Consider the following 23,655-nt stretch of genomic DNA (forward strand, 5'->3'; position numbering starts at 1 on the left):
TCTTGCTTGCAAATTTCAATAAACCAAAAAAGAAAAAATCTCCTCTATGTTTGCGATATATTGAACGATAGCAAACCTGCCCATGGATCTCTACACTTTTCTTCATGTGGCTGCCCACCTTGCCTGGGACCTTTCTGGCCTCTGTCTCCATGGCCCAGTCTCAGATTCCACTGCCTTCGAGTCCACTCATGCACGACTTCGATTCACAGTCACCCACGAAACACGAGGGTGGCCCCGGCTACTGTGGATGAGACATCAGTCCTACGTACGAGGAGGTTGGATGCCTTTTCAGAGTACACTGAGATGTACAGATTAAATCAAATGATGGGTAAGTGTTAAGAGCAGTGGCTGGTTCACCATGAGCATTTGACGAATGACCTATCATGGTCCCTACGACCATACAACAAAGGTATATTTTTAAGTAACGAAAAACGAATAAAAGCATAATTAGCACTCCAAGACAGGAGTGATGTGGCAATTTTGGAATTCCACAGAACCTTTCTCTGATGGATCCCCAATGATTTCTATGTACTAGTTCGGCATTTCCCATTATGTCCCTGAGGCTACGTCAGGATGGCAATATGACCCCATCCTCTGGGCAGGAAATCAGGAAAAGTCAGCCAAACTGACTGTTCCCAGCAAGAGACTGAAAATTAAAACAGGTTCACAGGTTCAGGAATTTTTATAGCTTGTGTAAATGCATGAGCACAGGGCATGAGGACAAGGTTCCTGCACGGCCAAGAAAAATGCAGTACACAGACTGTGAGCCTGGAAGGCGGCGTAGGAACACAAAGCCCTGCTGGAATGTGCAGGTCGGCTCCAGTTAGCCTCGCCCCTAAAGGGAAGCCACTCCCCGTGTGGATCTTACCCCGTCCTTCCAGTTAGGTCCCTGCTTGAGCATGTCTGCTCTTTCCCCCTCGGCCACAGCAGGTCTCACGGCCACGTGCAGCACCAATGGGGCAGGTGTGAGAAAACCCCGTGGCGTGGATATAAGAAGGAAAAGCCACTGGACTAACACTCCACCAAAACGTGTTTGACTCTGCGGCATGCCCCAGACGAACGTCAGGTGGCCTACATGTGATAGGCAGAACAATAAACCTTGTAGGAGATCATGCGGAAGAATGTATTTGTGACTCTGTAAGCAGAGATTTTTTACTCCAGCAGCCCACAAAAAATATTAACCCTGAAGGAAAAATATGGATTAATTTGGGCTCCGTTACGAAAAGGAAAATTCTGTTAACCAAAAGACACCATTAAAAGTGTAGATACCAAGTCACAGAGGGACAGAAGATACTTGCATAATATGTATTTTTCAGTAATGGACAAAGTATTCAGAATATATAAGGTACTCCCCATCAAGAGGCAAGAAAAAATAAAAAACCTGATTTTTAAAAATTCACGAGAGAATCGAACAGGCACTTCGCTCAAGATTATTCCAATGACCATTAAACACGTAAAAAGACACTCATTCTCTTAAATGGCCACTTTGGTATGTCACTACACACCCAGCGAAATGGCTAAAATGGAAAAGACCGACAGCACCAAGTGTTGGCAAGGATTCAGAGCTGTGTGAATGCTCGTAACTGTGAGCACGTGACTTCGCCCAAGCACTCAGGGAAGCTATCCGGGGTGTCTCCCGACACTGCAGACTGCGTATTCATGACCCTGAGTTCCAGTCCTACATATAATCAGAAATAAATACGTAAATCAAAAGAATATGCAGAGTGACATTTCTGAAATAGCCTCAAATTGGAATCTCAAATGCCTATCACCAGCACAATGGATCCGTAAATTGTAGCATATTCATGCAATTAAAAGTAAGTAAATGATGCTTTATTTTTATGCAGTAACAAGGATGAATCTCATAATCGTGATATTTAGCCAAAGACCCCAGATACAGAATAGCATGTAACTCATGATTCTGTTCATAGAAAGTTCAGAAACAGACAAAACCAGTCTAGGTGTCCCGCGTCAGGAGCACGGTCATCTCTGGGGAGGAGGGAGATGATGATGAGAGTGAACATGGGGTTCTGGAATGTTCCCTGTGCTCTGTACCTTTTTATAAAAGTTAGTTAACACATCCATTACCCACATTCTCAGATTTGTGAATGTTCTGTCGTGAGAACTTCTTTTTTTTTTTAAGTAGGCTCCACACATGTGAGGCTCAAACTCACGACCCTGAGATCGAGACCTGAGCTGAAAACAAGAGCCGGATGCTTAACTGACTGAGCCACCCAGGCGCTCCAAGGGAACTTGTACGATCTACTCTCCTAGCAACTTTCAAACATAGAATACAGCATTGTTCACTCGTCACTATGCCGTGCATGGGAGTCCCAGAACCTCCTCATCTTAGAACCGCAAGTTTGTGCGTGTGACCACCTTCACCAGCACCCCCACCCCCTAACCCTGGCAGCCACCGTGCTCCTCTTTGTTACTATGAGCTTGATTTTTAGATTCCACATATAAGTGGGATCATACAGTTTGTCTTTCTCTGACTTATCTCACTTAGCATAATTCCCTCAAGGTCCACCCACGTCGCCAAAAATGGCAGGATTTCCTTCTTTCTCATGGCTGAATAATATTCTGTGAGTGTGTGTGTATGAATGAACTGAAATGTGTTCTTTCCATTACACCCCAAAATATGCTTAATTAGCTCTCAGGTCAAAACAAATGTTCTCATTGACAGAGGGGGTGTATGGGGTGTGGCAGGGGATCCACTCACCCCTAAAACTCCCGGTTCCCAGCAATGGTCCTTTTCCCATGGACTGACATAGATTCATGGGGTCAGAGGGAAGCTACATTCACTGGTCTGTGAATAGCATGATTCAAATTTTTAAAAAGTAAATTGAAGATGAGTCCCTGTTGTCATTAAATTAAAATAATGAGCTAAAATTTCCCTAGTCCTGGGCCTACTGGACACAGACATGAGCAAATGGGATGAGGTCTGTGTCTGCTCCTTGGAAATGACACATGACTTCACTGACTAGGTTGATGAATTTACTCCAAACACGTTATCTGTCCTTCTTGACTACCAACTATGGAGAAATGCTGTGCTGACAACTTCAGGCCAACTGAGTTCCTTTTTTTAAATCTATTTTTTCCACGTACCAAATGCGAGACTGCTAATAAAGGAAAGCAGACTCATCTTTAAAAGTTAGCCACTTATCCTTACTCATTGGTGGGATCGTATCCAGATAGCCGCCTAATTGGTGGAGAACGTAACAGGATCATGATTACTCGGAAATCAGGAAGCCGGCAAACATGTCAACGAAGACCGTCTCCGATTCATTAACCCAACGAGACATCACTGCTCACACAGCATAGACATGGCCGATTCGCGACTGGTCATCCCAAGGGGAAAAAAGCTTGAGTGACTCTGACAACAGGAGACTCTCTTCGAAAATTCAGTGTTTCAAGAGAACAAATTTGTGAGCATGTATAATCTTGCGTTTCCGTTTATAATCATGCAGCCCAGCAAAATTAGCAAAGTTCTTGAAAATAAAAATTTATGAGTGAATGGCCACACAAGGGTTTTACTGACTGACACAGAAACAAATGAGCGACTTGAGCAGACGCTGAACCGTCCCAGGATCCCAGAGCAAACATGTCTTTGAGCCACACTCTTGGCAACCCCTCCTAGGGCCACGGTCTGATTCAGAGATCACAGCCCATATCTAATGTCATCAAAACAAGTGCTCTCTAAGCATATAACTATTTTCCTTCCACAAGTTCTCCTATAGTTCTTGGCAGCCGAGAAACTATCTGGGCTCGTTCATGGTGCTGATTCTCACTGTATATCCAAGAGTTGTGTCTCTGCTTTCCACGTTGTCTGGGCATATTTCAAAAAAATTAAAAGAAAATGTTTATCTTCATCAAAACCACGAAGATGAAAAAACTATAAAAATTTTGAGGGGCATCTGGGTGGCTCAGCTGGTTAAGCGTCTGCCTTCGGCTCAGGTCACAATCAGGGTCCTGGGATCGAGCCCTGCATGGGGCTCCCTGCTCAGCGGGGAGCCTACTTCTCCCTCTCCCTGTGCCACTCCCCCTGCTCGTGCTCCCGTGCTCTCTCGCTCGTGCACACTCTCTCTCACTCAAATAAATAAATAAAATATTTTAAAAAACGTTTTTGAAAAATAATCTCGGAAATTATAGAAAGTATTGCTTAGAAAACTCCAATGCGAACTTAAGTTTATGCTCTTTTTCATTCCAGAAAGCAGAACTCTTTATGCACCCGCACCCGCACACACACATGCACACACACCCCCCCAAACAAAACTAAACAGCGGCAAGAAACAGCTATAGGCAATGCTACAAGGACCCCGCACAGGGAACAGCAAATGTTGAAAGGACCTCCATGTGTCATGTCACTTGTAGAATAGTGTTAACACTGCCTTTTTTGATAATAGAAATAAAAGAAAAATGATCAAGTGTGTGCCTAGAATACAGATTTATATCACCAGGAGACAGATACTGTCCACAAAATTCCCACTCTTCTTGGGTGGCATAAAATATGAAAGGCAGGTGGTAAGAGATCTTGACTGACGTGAAGTCTCATGGTAAGAGTGCAGGGAACGACCCCCAGCTGAAGGGAGTGGTCGGGATGCTGGCTCAGAAGACTCGCTACGAGCTCATCTGGAGGACTGAAGGGAGGGGCAGCGAGAAAGGAAACCAGCCGCGGGCTCAGGGATCCACGAGGGTGCGGGGAGCAGCCCCGGACAGCGAACAAAGCGGGAGTAGAACCAACAGAAATACCCACATGACCCTGCCCCGTGCCGTGCTGGAGACAAGACACTGTCATTTGTGCAACAGACAGAAGGGAAGAACAGGCTTTACTGACAAAATAATAAAGAAAGAAAAAAGGAGCAAAAGAGAGAAAAAAAAGATTGGAAAACTTAGAACTGAAGATAAGAAGCTCTTTGGGGTGAGCCAGCGAAGCCAGTGGAAGCGTGAACAGTGTCTACGGGGTACAGCAGCAGCGGGATGCTTTCGCCCTTAATTCCTCACTTGGAATAACTAGTTCTGGGCTCCGACGATAGGCACGCGCATCAGTTGCAGAGGCTTGGAAGACGGATATCTGGCTGCTGAGCTGGTGGTCCGTGGGTGCTGCCCACCTGTTTTCCGTCCACCAGCTCCGGTGGGACCAGCGTGGGTCACGCACCCTGCAGCTACGCCTCCACCCACGTTCCCTGCTCAGTCGCTGGCATCGTGCTGTGGCCAAAGCAGGAGAAGGACAAGCATGTGCTCCCAGTGTCTGGGACTGGCCCAGAATGGACTCACTCTAGCGTGGGGTCCAGAGGGCGGTGGAAGGGGGGAGTCATCAGGCGACATGGGTTAGCGCACGCACAGATAACCACGGAGGTACCTTCTACCAATGTTTTTACTTTGTGTGTCTATCAATATTCATAAGCACTCGCTATATGACATATAATTTGTTACAGATATGTAAAATATATTTCATATAGCAGATGTATAATGTTCTGTAAATATAAAGGATATGTATAAAATATATAGAAACACGTCTATCAATGCATGCACCTGGATAAATCTATAGTTTTGTTTATTTTTTTAAAGATTTCATTTATTTATTTGAGAGAGAGAGCTCGCGCGCACAGAGGGAGAGTGAGAGGGAGAAGCAGACTGTCCACCGAGCAGGGAGCCCAACGCAAGGCTTGATCCCAGGACCCTGAGATCACAACCTGAGCCATAGGTAGACGCTTAACAAACTGAGCCACCCAGGTGCCCCTATAGTTCTGTTTAGATATATACAGACCCAGTTTCATTTGTTTTCAAGAGTTCTGTGCTGGCAAAAGCCTCACTTTCCTTGAAACAGCGGTATTTGCCCTATTTTCTGTTAATATGAATAGATGTGATCAGTAGGGGAAGAAAGGGATAAAGAAAGGGGGGTAATCAGAAGGGGGAGTGAAGCATGGGAGACTATGGACTCTGAGAAACAAACTGAGGGCTTCAGAGGGGAGGGGGGGCGGGAATGGGATAGACTGGTGATGGGTAGTAAGGAGGGCACGTATTGCATGGTGCACTGGGTGTTATACGCAACTAATGAATCATCAAACTTTGCATCAGAAACCAGGGATGTACTGTATGGTGACTAACATAATGTAATAAAAAAACATTAAAAAAATATGAATAGATGTGATCTCCTTTCTTGCTTTGGTTCTAGAAAGACCTTTGCCCAATTTCAAGCTTCAATATCACAGCCAAAGTCTATATTTTAAGATTGACATATTTGTGTTTTTTTCCTTGTTCTTCATTTTTTATTTTCATTTGCTTTTCGTCTTCATCTGACTGTCAATTCTAATTTTTTTTTTTAGAGAGGGAGAGCATGCACCTTTGCAGGGGGGCGGGGCAGAGGGAGAGAGACAATCCCAAGTGGGCTCCCTGCCCAGCGCAGAGCCCAGCGGGGGCTCAATCTCTGATCCTGAGATCATGAGCTGAGCTGCAATCAGGAGTCGCACCCTTAACCAAATAAGCCACCCAGGCGCCCCTAATTATTTTTTGGTATGTTTTCTTGTCCTAATCTGCTCCAAATTCTTAAAGTAAGGTGGTTTGGTTTGTTAGCTTTGTCCAAGAATGTATCATTGACATAAGAGCGCTGACTCCCTACCTTCCTTGAGGAATCTCATTTAACGGAGAACTAGCCATGGCGGCCCCTCTCCTGCCAGCACGGACACATTTTGGGAAGAAGGAGGCACATGCTTTGCATCTCCTTGACAAGAATCAGTGGATGACTGAGGGTCGGCGTGTTTGTTAGAGAGCGAGCACAAGCCTTCTAGGTAGCAAAATATATTTCTGAGTCGTGGATACGCATGTCCTCCCAGCTGAGCGAAAGCAGTTCTCCTTCCCTGGGCCAGGGAAACGAGACTGCTGCAGAAAGGACATAGGCGGAAAGGGGTGTGTCCTGCACGAGGCCTGAGAACCTCCGAGCACGGGGTGCTGCAGGTGCCACCGCTGGGGCCCAGACAGCCCACTCAGAAGGGAAGAGAAGGAATGTGGGGAGCGCAGGTGGGCGCACCCAGTCTCAGCCCCAGCTGCCTGGGCTGGTTCTCGGAGAGAAGTCGACTTTACAGAGTTAACGGCTACTTTCTAAGCAAAGGCTGTCTCTCATCTTTTTCTTATTCGAAGCAAGTCAGTTTGTTAAGATAAAAACAAAAGTAAAGGCTCTGATTTCAACAGAACTGCTTTTCCTCGGCTGTTAGCGTCCAGGCTTCTTGGGACCAGTGGGGAGAGGCCACAGCCAGGGTCCGGGACACCCAGATGGCACTCCCTCTGATTCCAGGGCCCCATGTGTCAGTGACTTCCCCTGGGGCAGGAGCTGGGGCTGCGGGTGGGCACACATGGGCCTCTCTTTCACCCCTCATGTCCTTTTCCTCCACAGCACATGGTAGACGACGCTCCTGACCCAGCCCTTGCAATGTGGGCGGTCAGCTGCGTCCTCGCTGCCGGGAACACGACCCTGTCCCACACACCCTCCACGGCCCTCTCCTTCCCTGGGAACTGCGGATTGCTGTGCACAACCAGCTCCTACAGGAGGAAGCAGCCACAGGAGGGAAGGATCCGGTCTCTGGGTGACCACACAGAGCAGACTTGCTGACCCACGCGGGAGCATGGTATGTGTCAGAAATAAGGTTAGGGTCTGCAGCTGAAACCAAACTCCAAACTCAGTGTCCCTGAGACTTGGGGGACAATCCGCCTTATGAGCAGATCTAAGGCTGCTTCGTAAAGTCCCTTCTTTCTCTAAAAAGTTGAAAATCTACTGACTGTCTTTTTCACGGGGTCAAACTCTATCTCCCCAATGTCCTATACCCTAAATGAATTAGTGCTATAATAAAAATTTACAAAAATAATTATTAAAATTGTAAGATTTTAGAGCCAGGCTAAGGTTTCCACTTCTAATAAGAAATGCACATTGTGGAAAAGGGAAAGGAAAAGAAAGGGGAAGGGGAAGGGGAAGGGGAAGGGGAAGGGGAAGGGGAAGGGGAAGGAAAGGAAAGGAAAGGAAAGGAAAGGAAAGGAGGAAAGGAAAACCCAAAAGTTACATTGCTTAACCACTGTGTGCATGGAGATCTTCCTACTCATGAATAAAAAATGTTTAGTTACAGAAGGATAATTTAAAACAACTAAATGTTAGTGACAAATAGTTTGATTTGATAAGTATCTTGGGTGTCTTTTGAGTCTAAAGGTCAAATGATGTTGGATTCAGCCTGCAGGACTTGGCACTCTAAGGAAGTGTTTTGGAAAACTTCTTGGCCAAGGGAATGTCTCCAGACACCTTCAAATGGGAACCATCTTGGAAGTCACAGCCAAGCCAGGGCTGCTTGGACAGACTCAGGCTGCCCAGGCCGAGAGAACCCAAGGCGCTAAGAGACACACACCCAGCTCCGGGAGCTCATACCTTAAAAATTTGTGCAGGTACTGGCGGCTGCAGGGTGACCAGGAGAAGACCCCATTGCGTCCTGCCAATGTAGGGGACATGATGTTGCCCTCAGACTTTTTGCACACGTTCCCTTCTCCATCATGGACCATGCCAAAGCTGCAGGAGAGAGAAATGGTTCTTTCAAAAACGAGGAACAGCGTCAACGACCTAACCGACTCCAGCAAGCGCATGTCAACACGGCGGACTCCTCCACATCTGCGTGCCAGTCAGGCAGAAAGAGAACGTCCGTACAGCCCGGTTGCGGAGCGTAGCCACGCACTCTCAGACCTTCCTGAAGAACTGCCATGTGGTCAGGTGGTTGCAAGTGCGCGCCAAGACAAAATGGATCACACGTCCAGATGTCTGCTCAGGGCCGATGTTTTAATTATAAAAAAACATTTCAAGGGGGATGTGGAGGGCAGGTCACTCGATCTTGATAAAGCTGACAGTGTTCTGTCCTGCTCTCATCTCTCTACACCCTTTTCTGCTCACCACGGATTTTCAGAATTTCCAGGTGTTTGTCAGAAACACAAACGCAGGCTCCCCAGGGGCGTCTGATGCCCCCCACAATCGGAGAACTGACCACCTGTTACAGCTCCCTGTGGGGCTGACCGTTTGTGCCCACTCACACCAAGGGCTGCCCCACCTCCTGCCAGGTCTGCACTGCTGGGGGCTGTCACAGCTGGACAGTGCTTGACCGCATTCCCTACGTCACTTTGGAGGAAGTAGCTTCGCGAAGCCCAGTGGGCGCTCTCGCTGCCTTAATCTGCAGGAATTGTTTGAAGGCACGCCTGTTCCTCCTGAGTCAAAAGCAGACCACTCTGGGCTCCAGCCTCAGCTGAGTAGAGGGGGCCGTCTCCAGCCTCATTGGCTCTTGGGGTGCTTAATAGGATCCTTTACAGATGTGCCAACTGGCACCCCCTCACTGTCACTTGGGAACACTCTAGCCCTCCGCCTGTAAGAATGCCATGAACCGAGTCGCTACATCTGTCCACCAAGTCAGCTGCTTCTTCTTCTTAACTGGCTAGAGCTTTGGCTATGGCAGCGTCTCACACTGCCATCTTCTTCTACCCTAGAAGAGCACAGCTAACGGCTCAGGAAGAACGCCTGGGGGATTTGGGAGCTCTATATGACCCTGAAGACTTCCCATGAGGGCAAACATATTCTTAGAGAGTCAGGCCATTGTTGGCCATTAATGTCTGGTACCTGCCAAATCATTGGATAATTCTTAGATTATCTTAGGTTCCACATGAGTGGGATACAGAGCAAAGGGAAAGGCAAGGGGCTAAAACAAAGAAGGGCAAGAAGGTTACTGGGTCTGGGGACATCCTGCCACCAAGAATCCCATGACAAGAGGAGGCAGGGACAGAAGACTCAGAACACTGGGAAAGGGGGCTCCAACCGTGGGCCAGGGAATCTCTGCATTTGCTGCTGAAGCTGAAAACACATTTCCCCACTTCACTGGCTTGCTTACAGAGATTTAATAGTATCGGTAAAAATAGCAACTCACACTTACGAGCACTCACTAGTGTTCAAACAGGATATTAAACACAGTAGCTGTATTTTTGAACTTAAGCCTCCCTAAAAGCCTACAAGGCAGGTAGAATATCTTGACAGCAAGACTGAGGACTGGAGAGAGCCGTGCCCACTGTCTCAGAGTCAGGACTGCGACCTGACACTCCGACATCAGAGCCCAGGCGGGATCCGGGCAAGAGCGTAACACGAGCACCACTGAAGGGCGTATCCAAGGAAATCTGGCATGCAAACATTGTCAAATTTCTGCAAAATTCCTGCTCAGTACCAAGGGTGACGCAGATGGAGTCATTTCAGCCTCCACCCATCCTCTGAAGTTCTATTAAAAGCAATCAATCAAGGCCGGGGTAACCATATAGCAGAGGAAATGTGTCATGGCTATGAGAAGGGTTCAGACTGTAATCACGTATGGGTGGCTGCCTTGGGGAGAAAATTAGGAAAACGAGGAGCAAAGTACCCTCCCCTGGTTGGCCCTTTACCTGACTGTGAAGACGACACATGCACTGTGGTCCAGTAAGTGTGCTAGGTAAATGCACTACCACTCTGCCCACATATCTAAGGACACGAAAGCCACACGGCCTGGGTCTGTGGACATGTGGGACTTACATTTTTCATCTAAGGTGTTTTCCATGATTCTATCTAGAATCGATTCTCAAACACTGCTGTGCGTCAGAAGATCTGAGAAACGTACCGCATGGCGTGGCTCCTCAAAGTCCACCCTCGTAGATTTTTTTATTTAGTAGCTTGGGAGTTAGGCTGTGGTACTTGGGTGCATCCCAACACCATAAGGTAATCCCGATGCCTGCCCAAATCTCAGCACGGCTACTTTTCAAGTTGTCTTTCTAAGTAGTACGGGGCTCATACGGTGTACCGTGATGGACGCCAGCACATTCACGTGAAAGTACTCCACAGTGATCACATTTGATAGTAACCTTAATAAAGTCAGGCAAGGATGAACAGAACACATTTTGAAGATAAAGCTGGTATCTGGCAACCAAGAAATCTAATTAGCACTCGAGTTACACAATACCAGACGTGTTCTTTGCTTCCGTGAGCCATAGTCTGTCATTCAAAGTTTTTGTCGCCCTACAGGTTGAAACAGTAAATATACTGTTTTTTTCCTACCCACTAGCTTTCAAATTTCTCAAGGACAGAGACCCTTCTTGTCCACGCTCAGCCCCAGGCCAGTACACGCACTAGCCCGTAACAGGTTCTCCGCTGATGTTGGTTGAATAAACAAAGACCGACCTTCCAGCTATAACACCCACTCCAATACCCAAACGCAAACATAATTTCAGATTAAACTGGATCTGAGAACCCTATTCAGTGTGCGATGCTTTTAGCATCTCCACAGTATGTTTTAGTGATTCGATTGCATCAGTACGTATTCCGTCATTACTGACGTTACCCGGAATGATGAACGCCCCATCTTGTTAGAGGTTGTATCGAGTATTTCGGACTGTTAGACAGCAGTAGTTAAGGAAACAAGAAACCCTTCGAAGTAACCACGGGCCCATGTCATCCGGCTGGCGAAACCACGTCCTTGGTGCTGTGATGGTGCCACAGCGGGCCTAGGTGTCGGAGCTCCGATGTGGACTTTCCAAGGAGCACAACACAACCCCCCTGAGAGGGAGAAGGCTGGCATGGACATGGCATCAGGTGGGTCTCGCGGGCCAGGGCAGGTCAAGCAACCAGAAGAGTGGAGGCTGAGGAGGGCCTCCCTCGGGGTCTTGCCTCTGTCATTCACAAGCAGTCGGATTTGAGGTAAATTACTGAAGTCACCAGGCCTCGGTTTCCTTACCTATATAATGGGGCAATAAAACCTTGCTCAAAAATTGCACAGAAGACCTGGCACCATGCATATCACAAAGGAAAATTCAGAACTTCTCTCCATTTCCTGATTCAAATATGGTCTTGCTCCAATTACTCACTACCTAGATGTTCTCGTATACAAATAGGATGTGTGTGTGTGTGTGTGTGTGTGTGTGTGTGTGTGTGTGTATTCAGCCAAAGGTCAATAGGTTTCAAATGCTTTTTGGATATGAAACAAAAACTCTTAGGAGGAACAATAAATAAAATTGGTAAGAAAAGACCCTCCAACCTGCTAGGGCTCCCTAGAGGGCTGACAGTCACTGGCTGGAGGATGTTTAAGGGGCTGCTGCCTTGATACCGCACAAGCCCTCCACTTCACGGGTGCCTCCCTGACCCCACTGCGGGGCTCAGCTTGGTAACAGCGCACAGCCTCACCATCACATGTTGGAAAGGGCATCTCACTTCTGCAGCCAAGCCCGCTGGAGCTAGGTGTGTTAGCAAGCCACTTTTGCTTCTTCTGAGACTTCCCTGGTCCTCCCTGATTCAGCCTCTTGCAATGCCTACAGCCCACACAGCCTGATCCATGCACACCATATCTATTTTGTTTTTCTGTGAAGACTCTTGGAGGGACTGAATCACTAGTCTTTTCATAGAACCCTACACAATGCTTTGCTGGCAGAATGGAAATTGTGCCCAGTGAATGGGTCAATACGTGTGAGAGAAGACAAGTGGCAGAATGATGGGTGATGAATACTTCTAAGCACAGCAAATGTGTTTTAATATTGTCTTGATGGTCTGAAACGATCATGCAAGGTAAGCATTTAAGCCTGTGTTGTATGCTAGGAATGCCCCGCTCAACGAGTACACCTTCAATTGCACCTGCACCCACCTGCCGCAGGTGTCAGACTCTTGGTTTTGCAGGGGGAAGCTTAGGTAAGAAAAGAAAAGGCAGGTCACATGGGTTGCTTCTGCTGGGCTGCGGGAGAACCCCACGGATCTGGAATCCCAGGTCTACCGTCCTACTCCTCAAATGGCATGACTTCCTTAGTACATGGGAATTTTTCAAGTGGATTCATGCCATTCAGGGGACATATTCTCCAAAACCTGTTGCTCGGCGCTCCACGTGTCTGTGCCAATTCTCAACACTGCCTCTAGCAAACCACGCATTCAACGCCAAGCGATGGAATACGACCGGTAAACTCACCCTACCCCGCTGGCTTAGGAATAGCCCTACTCAATCTCACAACCTAAAGGAGAACACACATCCTCACTTCTGGTCCTGCCCCCCTCCCTTTACAGATCCAAACTGTGGTTCTTAGTGATTCAGTGTGCAGGTCAGATTCCTCCATGGAAACCACAAGATGTCTGGACATGAAAATAACAGGACTCCGTAGAAGAAACTGGATGGACATTCACAGAGATCCTTCTTTGAGTTAAAGGTTGAAAGGCCTGGAGAAAAGCACGCCTCCAACCTCAGCAATATCCTCGGAATGTAAACAAACCTGAAGAAATAAGACCAATGTCTAAAACAGGATGTTTTATAAAGTCTGCACAGATGCATGAATACTTGTTAATTCTTAAGGCTCAGAACTCCACACCGACCACGCTTGGAGTTCCCTGCAGGCACGCTGTTTATGCTATGATGTTTGATCGACACACCAAGCGACAACTCTTCTCTGAAAAGTAATACATCTAACATCAGTGACCTGAGTAAGTGTGTTCGTTTTCCATTCAATTCCACAAAACCCCACGGGGTTAGATCACTGAGTCTTGGGACGCTTTTCCCATTTGATGTAGTTGCCACAGCAAATGACCCATTTGAAATACTCTTCGTTCATCCTTCTGCTCATCCCTGACTCAGTCTGTCCGTTTCATTCATTCACATTCGCTGAACCCTCAGTATCATCTACCTGCCAGACTTGTGGAGCAGGGAGAGAGGAGTGCCCCCCGTGGTCTCCCTGGCTTGAGCTGCAAGTGAAATCACTCTGCACATCTCATGAAGTGTTCCACAAACAGCAGGTGATACTGTTACTACTGCCGTTATTACTATTAGTACTACTGTCACCCATTCTGCCATGGGGCACACACAACTCATTTGCATATCTCCCACGTGTACTTTCTGTTTCCTCAACAGGATTGGAAGCAACTTCACCAGCAGCGTGACCTGTTCAGAGCTCCCAGTTCCTGTCTGTTGCATGATGTCCTCTTAACATCGGGTGCTCAAGAAAGACCTGATAATTTTCTGGAGATGAGGTCCATGAGGAGCGGGACTCCCCTTCATTCAAACATACAGCCCATTTCCTTCTTCTCATCCACGGCCCCACTTGCAATAAAAACAATTTTATCTTGTTTGGAAGAAATACTTTTTCCATCTAGACCCAGTCCGGGTGATGAAGTCTGATTGACTCCTAAGAAGAAATAAAAGGAGACGCTGATCCTTGCGGACACTGAGGACCGGTCTCTGATGTATCCAGTTCAACTTCGGGTACACCCACACCTGCAGCTGCACGCTCGGCCAGTCCCCAGATTCATCCGTTCACTTAATACCGAGCTGCTCAGCCCTCAGTGACTTAAACATTTCTTACCTGGATTGTTTAATTAAATTCAGGTATGGTTCAGGGGACAGCCAGAGCCTCGTGTTGTTAACATAATGAGAGTTTTTGAAGTTTTAACTCTAGCAGCCTATTAGAAATACAATTATGATTTAACTGGAGGCTTCATAAAGTGTAGGGGCAATTTTCTAAGCACTGAAAAAGTCAATCATTACCTATAATGATGAAGGGATCAGAAGCGGGGTATAAGCTTCATTTTCAGGTCATCAGTTCACACAGCCAAGTCTGCAGGGCCTCCCACGACCCTGCTACAGGCAGGTGCGTGTACGCAACCCACACTCGGGCATGAAGACGCACTCGCACGCACACACAGATGCTACGCACAGGACGAGAGGACAAGCGTGGCCTCAGTCCATTTCTACCAGGGGAGGGAGAGGTCAGTTCTGCAAAAGCTGAATCACCAACACTGGCTTTTGCAGGTTTCGTGATTTGCAAGTAAAATCAGGGTGAAAGTAAAAAATAGAAAGATGGTAATTCCGGGTTGTGCATTTTCTGGGAGAAGCCTCAAGCAGAGCTGGCGCGTAGCACGAAGACGCCAGCACTCCCACTGCTGGCGTTCACGCCGATCTGGCCAAGTCCAGGAAGTCAGCAGGTGGGCCTCGGTAAGGGAAAAATAGAGATGCCTGGGCCTGAGGCAGCTTACGGAATGATTAGCCCAAGAAACCTTACTTAAGAGTGATAGCTTCCATAAGCAATTGTTAGAAAGTGTTCGTTCTACAGGAACAATGTAACATTTTCATGTAAAAAGAGGCCAGCAAGGACAAGCCGCCTGCTGGGGCTGAGCGCTGCCCGTCCAGCACTGACGTCTCTCCGCGCCATGCCCCGGCTCACCGCGCACCCTGACGCTGCCCCCTTATGCCGGACATCTGGAAATGTGCGCGGCAGACCAGCCTCTACCAGCTCCTACCCCTCATCTAACCTGCATTCCCCAAACTCTGCTTGGCACACCAATCAAAAGACATCTCTACAAATTATAAAAGTGAGATAAGAACACAAAACTCCAGAGTAACTAGTTGACAAGAAGTGGCCTTGTTACTCTCGTACCCGATAGGAACTAACCATGGGATGAGATCAGCACAGGACCGAGTTCAGAACAGGACAAAGGAGCGCAGGCTGAGACAACTGCGTGCAGCTCCACGCATGCGTGAGCCGGGACGTGAAGGATGAGCAGAGGAAGGAGAGCGTGAATGTGGGAATTGCCGCGGCTTTAGACGGTGCACGGTGAGGCACTAAGATAACAACCTAGGAAGGGGCACCTGGGTTGAGCGCCTTTTTCTTTTTTAAAGATTTTATTTATTTATTTGTCAGAGAGAGAGAGAGAGCACAAGCGGGTGGAGAGGCAGAGGGAGAGCAGGCTCCCTGCTGAGCAAGGAGCTCCATGCAGACTGGATCCCAGGACCCCGGGATCATGACCTGAGCCGAAGGCAGATGCTTCACTGACTGAGCCTCCCAGGCATCCCAAGTGTCTGACTTGATTTCAGCTCAGGTCTTGATCTCAGGGTTGTGAGTTCAAGCCCCATGTTGGGCTCCATGCTGGGCATGAACCCTGCTTAAAAAAAAATTAAAACAACAACAACAACAAAACCACATAAGAAGTACCTAAGGGATCCATGTCCTATGGAGAATGTCAGTGACCTTCTCCCTGGATATACGTTATGCCCCTTTCAGACTTGACCTAATGAATCGGTGTTTCTATGGCAATCATCCAGTAGGGAAAGCAGCCCAGGATCTACCCTCCCACGGAGAGCACTTACTTGTGTCCAGACTCGTGAGCAATGGTGAAGGCCAGTCCAAGACCCGTATCTTCATTAATTGTGCAGCTGCGATATTTACTACACATTCCACTTATGGGCGCAAATCCTATGGGGCGTAGAGATCAAAAGAATTTACGGCAGTGTTGTTGCAATACATTGAAGAAAGAAGGTGTATCATATCCGCATATTTACCCTCTGTCCTTCAGAGAAGTGTGTTTCTCACCCTCATGCGGTGACATCTGAATGGGAAACTCTTGGACAAGCAGGGGATCTGCTCTCCGCATGGAAAACAATTCATGGCTCTATGTGGTATTCATGTTAAGGTTATAACTGGGGCAGAGTAGAAGAGAGGATTTCTGCCTTTTTATATAAAAATCTGAATAAAAAAGGACTGTAGCGAATGGGTGTGTCAGGAGGTCCCCAAGACTAGCCCAGATCCAAGGATTCCCCAGAAGGATTCACAGGACTCAGGCTTTGTCACACTCCCAGGTATAGTTTCATAGCGATACCAGAGGATGCAGGACAAAATCAGCAATGGGAGCGCATGCATGGGGGGAGGTCTAGAGGAAACCATGAAGGAGTTTCCAGAGTCTTCTCCCAGTGGAACCACATGGGATGCACCTCACTCCCCCAGAAACACAAGGCAGGCTCATTAGAGACTCAGGACCCAAGGATTTTATCCAGGGCCAATCGGATAGCAGCCCTGCCTGGCGTGGACCCAAACTCCAGACTCCCAGTAGGAAAACAGTTGTGCCACGGAAGCCCCATCATCTGTACGAGCAAGCAGTGTGGGCACAGTGAGCCAGCTCGTCCAGCAGGGTGCTGGGAAGCACCCCGGAGTCCGGGTCTCAGAGGCCAGCCAGGCCCCGCGCCATAAGCAGGCCTCTCCAGGAATAAGCAGTCACAATTAACATCTATTCGACTGAGCTCTGAGTAAGACCCCAAAAAGAAATGCAGACTCAGAAAAAATGTGCAGGAGAACCCTAGTCAATAGCACACTGTGCTCTATACGGTGAGAAGAACCCCTAAGTGCTCCCTCCAAGATACAGCCAGCCTCATGAGCATGGTAAAAAATCGCTCAGATTGGGGCACCTGGGTGGCTCAGTCGTTAAGCATCTGCCTTCGGCTCAGGGCGTGATCCCGGTGTTGTGGGATCGAGCCCCACATCAGGCTTCTCCGCTATGAGCCTGCTTCTTCCTCTCCCACTCCCCCTGCTTGTGTTCCCTCTCTCGCTGGCTGTCTCTCTCAAATAAATAAATAAAATATTTATTAAAAAAAACATCACTCAGGGGCGCCTGGGTGGCTCAGGCAGTGAGGCAGCTGCCCTCGGCTCCGGTCGTGATAGGGTCCTGGGATTGGCTCCGGGGTCCAGCCCCGCACTGGGCTCCCGGCTCTGCGGGGATCCTGCTTCTCCCTCTCTCTGCCCCTCTGCCCTCATGCACGCACACGTGCTCTCTCTCTCACAAATGAATAAATTTTAAAAAATCTTCAAAAATCGCTAAGGTATCAGTATTTATACAACAAAAGAAAAACGAGAAATACAATATTGCTATAACACCCCTGCACACATTCATAAATGTACTGTTTCTGCACAGAATGGGACACCCTTGCATCTCACTCATGGGAGAAGAAAACAGAGAAACTATTTCATAAATTAGAAGAGACAGGAACTCGTGAATCTATGAGGGACTGACCGCTCCTTGTGAGGTCATCACTTCGGGTGAATAAACGCACAAGTTTGTTCGGCCAAAGTACCCCCAGGGAAGCGCATCTGCGCTTACAGCCGTATTCAGCAGTGGCTTCCACTATGGATTTGCCACGAGGGGCAAATCCTCCATGTCCTGGGCCCCCGAGTGTGCACAGCACACACGTGCTCCTCCAAACTCCGTGGGAGGGTCTTACCCAAGGTGTCACAGGGCTCATTCTTCCAGGAACATATGTCCAGACCGGTCAGCAGGATGGCGTGGTCGTGGCGTGCGCCGTCTCTGCCCATCAGGCCGGACTGCCACTGGCAGAAGCTACTTAACGTGTGGTCCGCATGGTGGCTTATCACGAGCCCCGGCTGCACAACATGACCCCATGACAACAGAGAGAAACAGGTCACCAGGCAGTTGTGTTACTCCAACTGTCATCAGCCCGTCAGTAACTCAAATTTCAACTATGCAGATGGATCCGAATGGTCTATAAGCTGATAGACTCATTTCACGGATTAAAATCCAAAGGAGGGCGTCTTATATAAAACTGGTACAGAGTCAGGGTGGACACGATCGTTCATTTCTGTAGTTCTGCACCAGGACATGAGGGATGTGGTTAGCTGACCCTGGATGCATTTTCAATGCCCCAAGAAAGTTGACTCCCCGTGCATGCAGTGCCTGCATCAAAATCTTTGAAAACACTCTGTAAACGTATGTAAGGCAACAGAACCATTTATATGTGACTTTGCACATGCACAAAAATACACCTAGACAGCTGATTCCATAACCAGGCCGGGCAAGTGGGATTTCCAACTCTTACCATTTATCATGACAGTGTTACACTGAGTCACTTTCCTACAGAAGCAGCACGCTAACGAGAAAGGGCAGGTCAACTGGTAAAGCTCTTCTCTAGAAACCACACTGGAGCCAGAAGGAAGCTCGGCAGGATACATCCCACCGAGCCCTATACCCCACGTTCCAGCAGCGCAACAGCGAACTGTCAGAGGGAAGGCCGCCCGCGCACACGGGGAATTCAGGAGTGGGGGGTCAGGAACACCCTGCAGAGCAGGCTGCAATGAGTTATCAGAACGGTGTTACTGTTTCTTCCTGTGGCTCCCTCAGAGAAAGCCAGATTAAACAGCTCGATTCCAGGGCACCTTGAGTAAAACCTTCATGACTAGATGTGGGGTTGAAATGTGCGTTTCTCGCTCGCTGAATGTGTTTTCTCCTTCAGGGCTCATTTCGTCCTTGCGGAGGGTCAAATGCACCTAAGCCCAATGCCTGCATCCACCCGGGGACGTGCCTCGCGTTCTTCAGCAGGTGATTTCCAGGAACGCCGCATTAATCAGAGTTAACACAGGTGCACGATCAAAAGATAACCTCGCTTCTTCTCTGCAGCTTGGATGAATTCCAAGGTGAAAATGATTTCATGCAAGGAATAATTAACCTGTCACCTGAGACGCCCTGCCAGTTGAGCACCCCCCGTCCAGACGCTCACTCACACAAAGACAATGAAGCCGTATCTTCCTGACCGTTCGGGCTAGAAATAGGCTGGCCCCCGCAGGCCCCATCCTGTCCAGCAAAAGAGCAGCACCGCAGAAGCTCCCGTCTGGAGGCATCTTAGATCTCAGGAGTGATCTCAGGTTTCAGCTAAAAAAATGCTTTGTTTTACAAACAAGAGAAGCACGGCCAACGGGGGACCCTGCTAAGACATCGGCAAGGGCGGCTCACTCCTCCTGTGCGGGGCCAGCGATCAGCTGGGGCCAAGCAGAAGTGAGAGTGCGGCGTGGCTGAGACGGCCCCGTTACCTGTGCCACAAAATGTGCACATACGACCTCCCTGCGAACGGAAGTGCATGCCCCTGCCTTTACACAGGGACACTGGGACGGAGGTGCCGAGATGCTTCTATGCACTGCGACCAAGATCTAGCAGCGTGAGGGGTCTGGATGCGTGAGAGGCACGTGCTGGTTACTCCAGAACCTCTCTGGAAACACAGTCCGTGACTGAAGGTGGCAGGGTTAGTGCGGTCAGTCTCAGGAGTTAGGAGGTGACAGAGGAAAACAACAATGCCCCACAGTCAGGTTTCACTGTCGTTTTCGTCTTCTAGCAAAGAGCAGAAAGGGCTCAGTTCCTCCAGGGCGCCTGAAAGCTCGCTGTGCGAGGTGCAGAAGACACACTGTGCGCTCTGTGTCCCAGTGCGGCTCCCACCCGCGCATCTAGGGCAGCGCTTCTGTTCTATTTCCCCAGACGCCTGCCAAGAGAGTACGACGTACTGCCTCTGCACACACGCACGCGCACATGCACACACAGGCATGCACACACACACTCACACACAATTGAAAAATCATTAAAGGAACTGATAAGCAACTCATTGCATTAGACACAAAATATTAAACACTTTTTGTTCCTAAGGGAGGGAAAAGTCAAGAATCCACAGAAGGATCACATTAAGGGGAAAAAAAGCCTCACTTTGTGTTTATTTTTCTGGAGAAAAGCAGCTGGCAGATTCAAAGACAGATTACCTGTTCTTCCTCGAGAAGGATCAGACCTACAATCGCAATGTTGATGTTTCCTCCTATCGTTCCATCTTTGAACAAAGCAGACACCTGAAAAAGACAGGCATTCGTGTCAGCCCCACACGTGGTGTCACTTCCCCCGTCCCCAGAGTCCTGCCGGTGACGGCGGGTCCCCGTGCTCTTGTGACACAGCAATGCCGACTTTCTTATACCGCTAGGCGGACAGGTACAGCAAGTGCTGAATCCTCATCACGGGGCAGGCGACCAGACGGGACGCCAGCAATGCCACCCAGGTTCAGGGGTGCAGAGACAGAACGCGAGGTGTGTTTTCCAATGATCGTCATCCCAACTATTTCTCGAAACCTCACTTAGGTGACCTGGGATCTTGTCTTCCATTATCTACGTGTCTCTCAGTCTCCCAAGTGCGGCTTCGATGCCTCTCGTCGCTCCTCCTCACCACCGCAGCTGCCAATCTGGGACACAGGACGTTTTACCCAAGATGGCAGCCTACAGGGTTGTAGCTTTTCTGACTTTAGAGATAAAATGCTGTATATTCAGTATTTAAATATTAGTGTACCTGGAGACAGGCATGTCTGTAGAGCCATCTGAAATCACACATAAGCAGGCTTGCTGCACCTTCAGTATCCTCTTACAAATTTCTGGTAAACACAGACATTGACCCACCCAGACCATGCTCCCGGCTCACAGAGGGGGCTGGATTGTTTCCCCTCTTTATGGTGTTCTCCGAAGTTCTGAACACGGCTTTTCTGACTGGAGCACAGTAAGAGTGAGGGAGTCATCACAGATACCATATTTCTCGCACGTGAGACACAAACGCACACACCCTGTTAGGGGCAATGACACACGTGGCTTCAACAAGAAGGACTTTCCTACCATGTTGAGTATGGTCAGCACGTAGGTGGTGATGTTTTCGTGGCCATGGTTCTGCATCATCTTCCTGTCGACCACCACCAACGTCTCCACGTTCAGCTCTTCGTTCCTGTGGGACTTCAGGAGAGAGCGCTTCGGCCGTAAGCAAGACACGTATTCGTCAGGCAGGATGAAGAGGTCGTCCTCGGGAGGCTTGGGCATGTCTGTGGAGGGGGTGTTCCGAGAACAAACGAAAGCCCAAGTCATCACCCCAAACCAGCGGTGGAACTTGTTACATAGAAACTGGATTTTCAAAATGAATGTGCATGTATGAACCATATAACCCTTAAGAGTTTGTGATACAGAACTTGGACCAAAGTGGAACCTGAAATGTAAATAAAGTTCATATAAGGTACATGTGATGGAAACCGTCACTGGATCTACCTCTGTGTAATTTTGTCCTGATTTGAAACAAAGAGAGAGGACCTAGGCTCCCATGTTCTAGCCGCAGAAGCACAAAGCTCAACGACCACTGGCAGAAGGATTCGTGGACCGGGCCTGGGCAGAACGCGTACTGGCAAAGCCGTGGAACCACCAAGGGACACACCACAGCTCCATCTTGCCTCGTGTGCTTATTTGAAAGATTTCCATGGCCTGATTCTTTTTACAGCTGATTCCCGTGTCTGGATGCATAAAGGGTTTGTCTGTCGTCTTTCAAATGGGTTAAAAACTACGTGACACAGATCCACTTCACGGCAGAGCTGAATTTCCTAGAAAGCGCCCTATATATTTACCTCATTTCATTACAAGACAAAATATACCCTGTCCTCTTGGAGCTATTTAAAAGTAGTTTGGGCATTTATAATCGGTTAGTTAACACTATGTTAAAGACACTTAGGTTGAACGGATGCCTCCGAAAAGCTTTTCACGTGAAAGTGGACTTCAAATTACCCAGATTCAGGGGGCACTAATTCAGAGCTATGACAACTCTGTCCACGGACCGTGCTGCCAGAAGATGCTATCTTGTTTGACGGGTACCCACATCCGGTGCACTTTATCTCTTTGCTAAAATACTCTGCAACCTAAATGAACCCTGTGGAGGATAATAAGGGCTCAGGCAAAGTCTTTAAAGCACTCCTCGCGTGTCAAGGACTCAATGCAAATGCAGAGACACGACTCTACCCTAGGAGCCATCTCTCTACACGCTCCGGGGACGAATGGGGCCACCGAGGCACAGGGAGGGAACGGCACTTGCTGCGCCCCTCCCTAGAAAGGGTCAGAAATGGGTGTCCAATTCAGAGTCGTTGGTACAGCTTCACCCCTGATTTTAAGCAAATCCATCTGCCTGTGATGGTCCCTTCCCACAGGTGCCTAAACACACCCCCCAAAATGCCCATTTTCTGAACCAGGGACTCCAGTGGGAAGAATCTTTGTACTGTGAACCTCACAGAGCCAGAAGGCTGGGATTCCTCCAGGGTAGTGCAAAGCCCCATAAACAGCATGGAAATATCCACGCACGAAGAGCAGAGGTCTCGAGAATTACAGGCTTCAGCCGAGAAGCAGCGTGCACCACTTTTGCCAATCACGCGGGCCCCGGCCACACACACAACTGCCGTGTGCCCAGCAGGGAAGGGACAGAAATCTCTGGCAAACCAAACCGCAGCACACAGATCACTAATGTCTTCCAAGAGGCACTTTGTGGCGCTTTCTCAAGTCTGATTATGACTGCCCGGCCCTGTCCCCTGCCGCCGACCCCTCTGCTGCTCCCTGTCCATGCAGCCTCAGGCGGTTGATGCCGACACCCTGGGCTACACCCGTCCTACCTCTGTCTCCCTGACTCTCTCAGACTCCTGTTCGCCTCCCTCTGTTCCCAGTCCGTTCTTCCTGCTGCTGACCAAGCCCCTGACTTAGTCGGTCTGGGTTTGAGTTGTTCACATGATGCAGCACAAGGCTTTTATTTACAGGACAGTGTGAGATCGGACGACACACAGGTGCTGACGGTTTAGTGGTACTTGCTGTTGTGCTCTAAGTACCGAGTGACCACCGTCATTCACTCTCTTCCCCTGCAACACGACCGCCTCTATTTTAGGGTGCTGGATACAGCAGCCAACGAAACCGGCAGGGAAAGAAGGGCTGGCAGAAGATGGGCTCATGGGGGGAAAGTTTAATCCATACAGAGTTGCTGGAGGCAAAGCTGAGGGACGTGAGAGAAATTCCAGAAAACACTGACCTCCCATTCCTGAACTGTAAGAGGCTCCCACATAAAATGTGACTATCACATCGCCTCCTAAGTGTTCACGACACAACAAAGGACTTCCACAAAGCGCTGGTGATAAATCGTAGGTAAATTCGGTCATGCCTAGCCTGTCCTTTTGATGTGGTGGAGTACAGTGTATAAATATGTATGGAGATAAATTACCTCGCAGAAAACTA

At 48.6% G+C, this 23,655-nt stretch overlaps 1 protein-coding gene across 1 annotated transcript in view; it reads right to left on the reverse strand.

Moving 5' to 3' along the window:
- The window catches only part of ADAMTS16 (ADAM metallopeptidase with thrombospondin type 1 motif 16), a 146,955-nt gene that overhangs the window by 84,817 nt on the left and 38,483 nt on the right, over window positions 1-23,655 (reverse strand). Inside the window, exons 4-8 of the mRNA XM_040630187.1 lie at window positions 21,247-21,446; window positions 20,359-20,442; window positions 18,045-18,204; window positions 16,143-16,248; window positions 8,411-8,548 (exon numbers count right to left, since the gene is read on the reverse strand). Of these exons, the coding sequence (XP_040486121.1) occupies window positions 8,411-8,548; window positions 16,143-16,248; window positions 18,045-18,204; window positions 20,359-20,442; window positions 21,247-21,446 (688 nt within the window). The remainder of the gene's footprint in view (window positions 1-8,410; window positions 8,549-16,142; window positions 16,249-18,044; window positions 18,205-20,358; window positions 20,443-21,246; window positions 21,447-23,655) is intronic.

Source organism: Ursus maritimus, unplaced genomic scaffold, assembly GCF_017311325.1.
Source record: "Ursus maritimus isolate PB19 unplaced genomic scaffold, ASM1731132v1 scaffold_15, whole genome shotgun sequence".
Taxonomy (NCBI): Eukaryota; Metazoa; Chordata; class Mammalia; order Carnivora; family Ursidae; genus Ursus; species Ursus maritimus.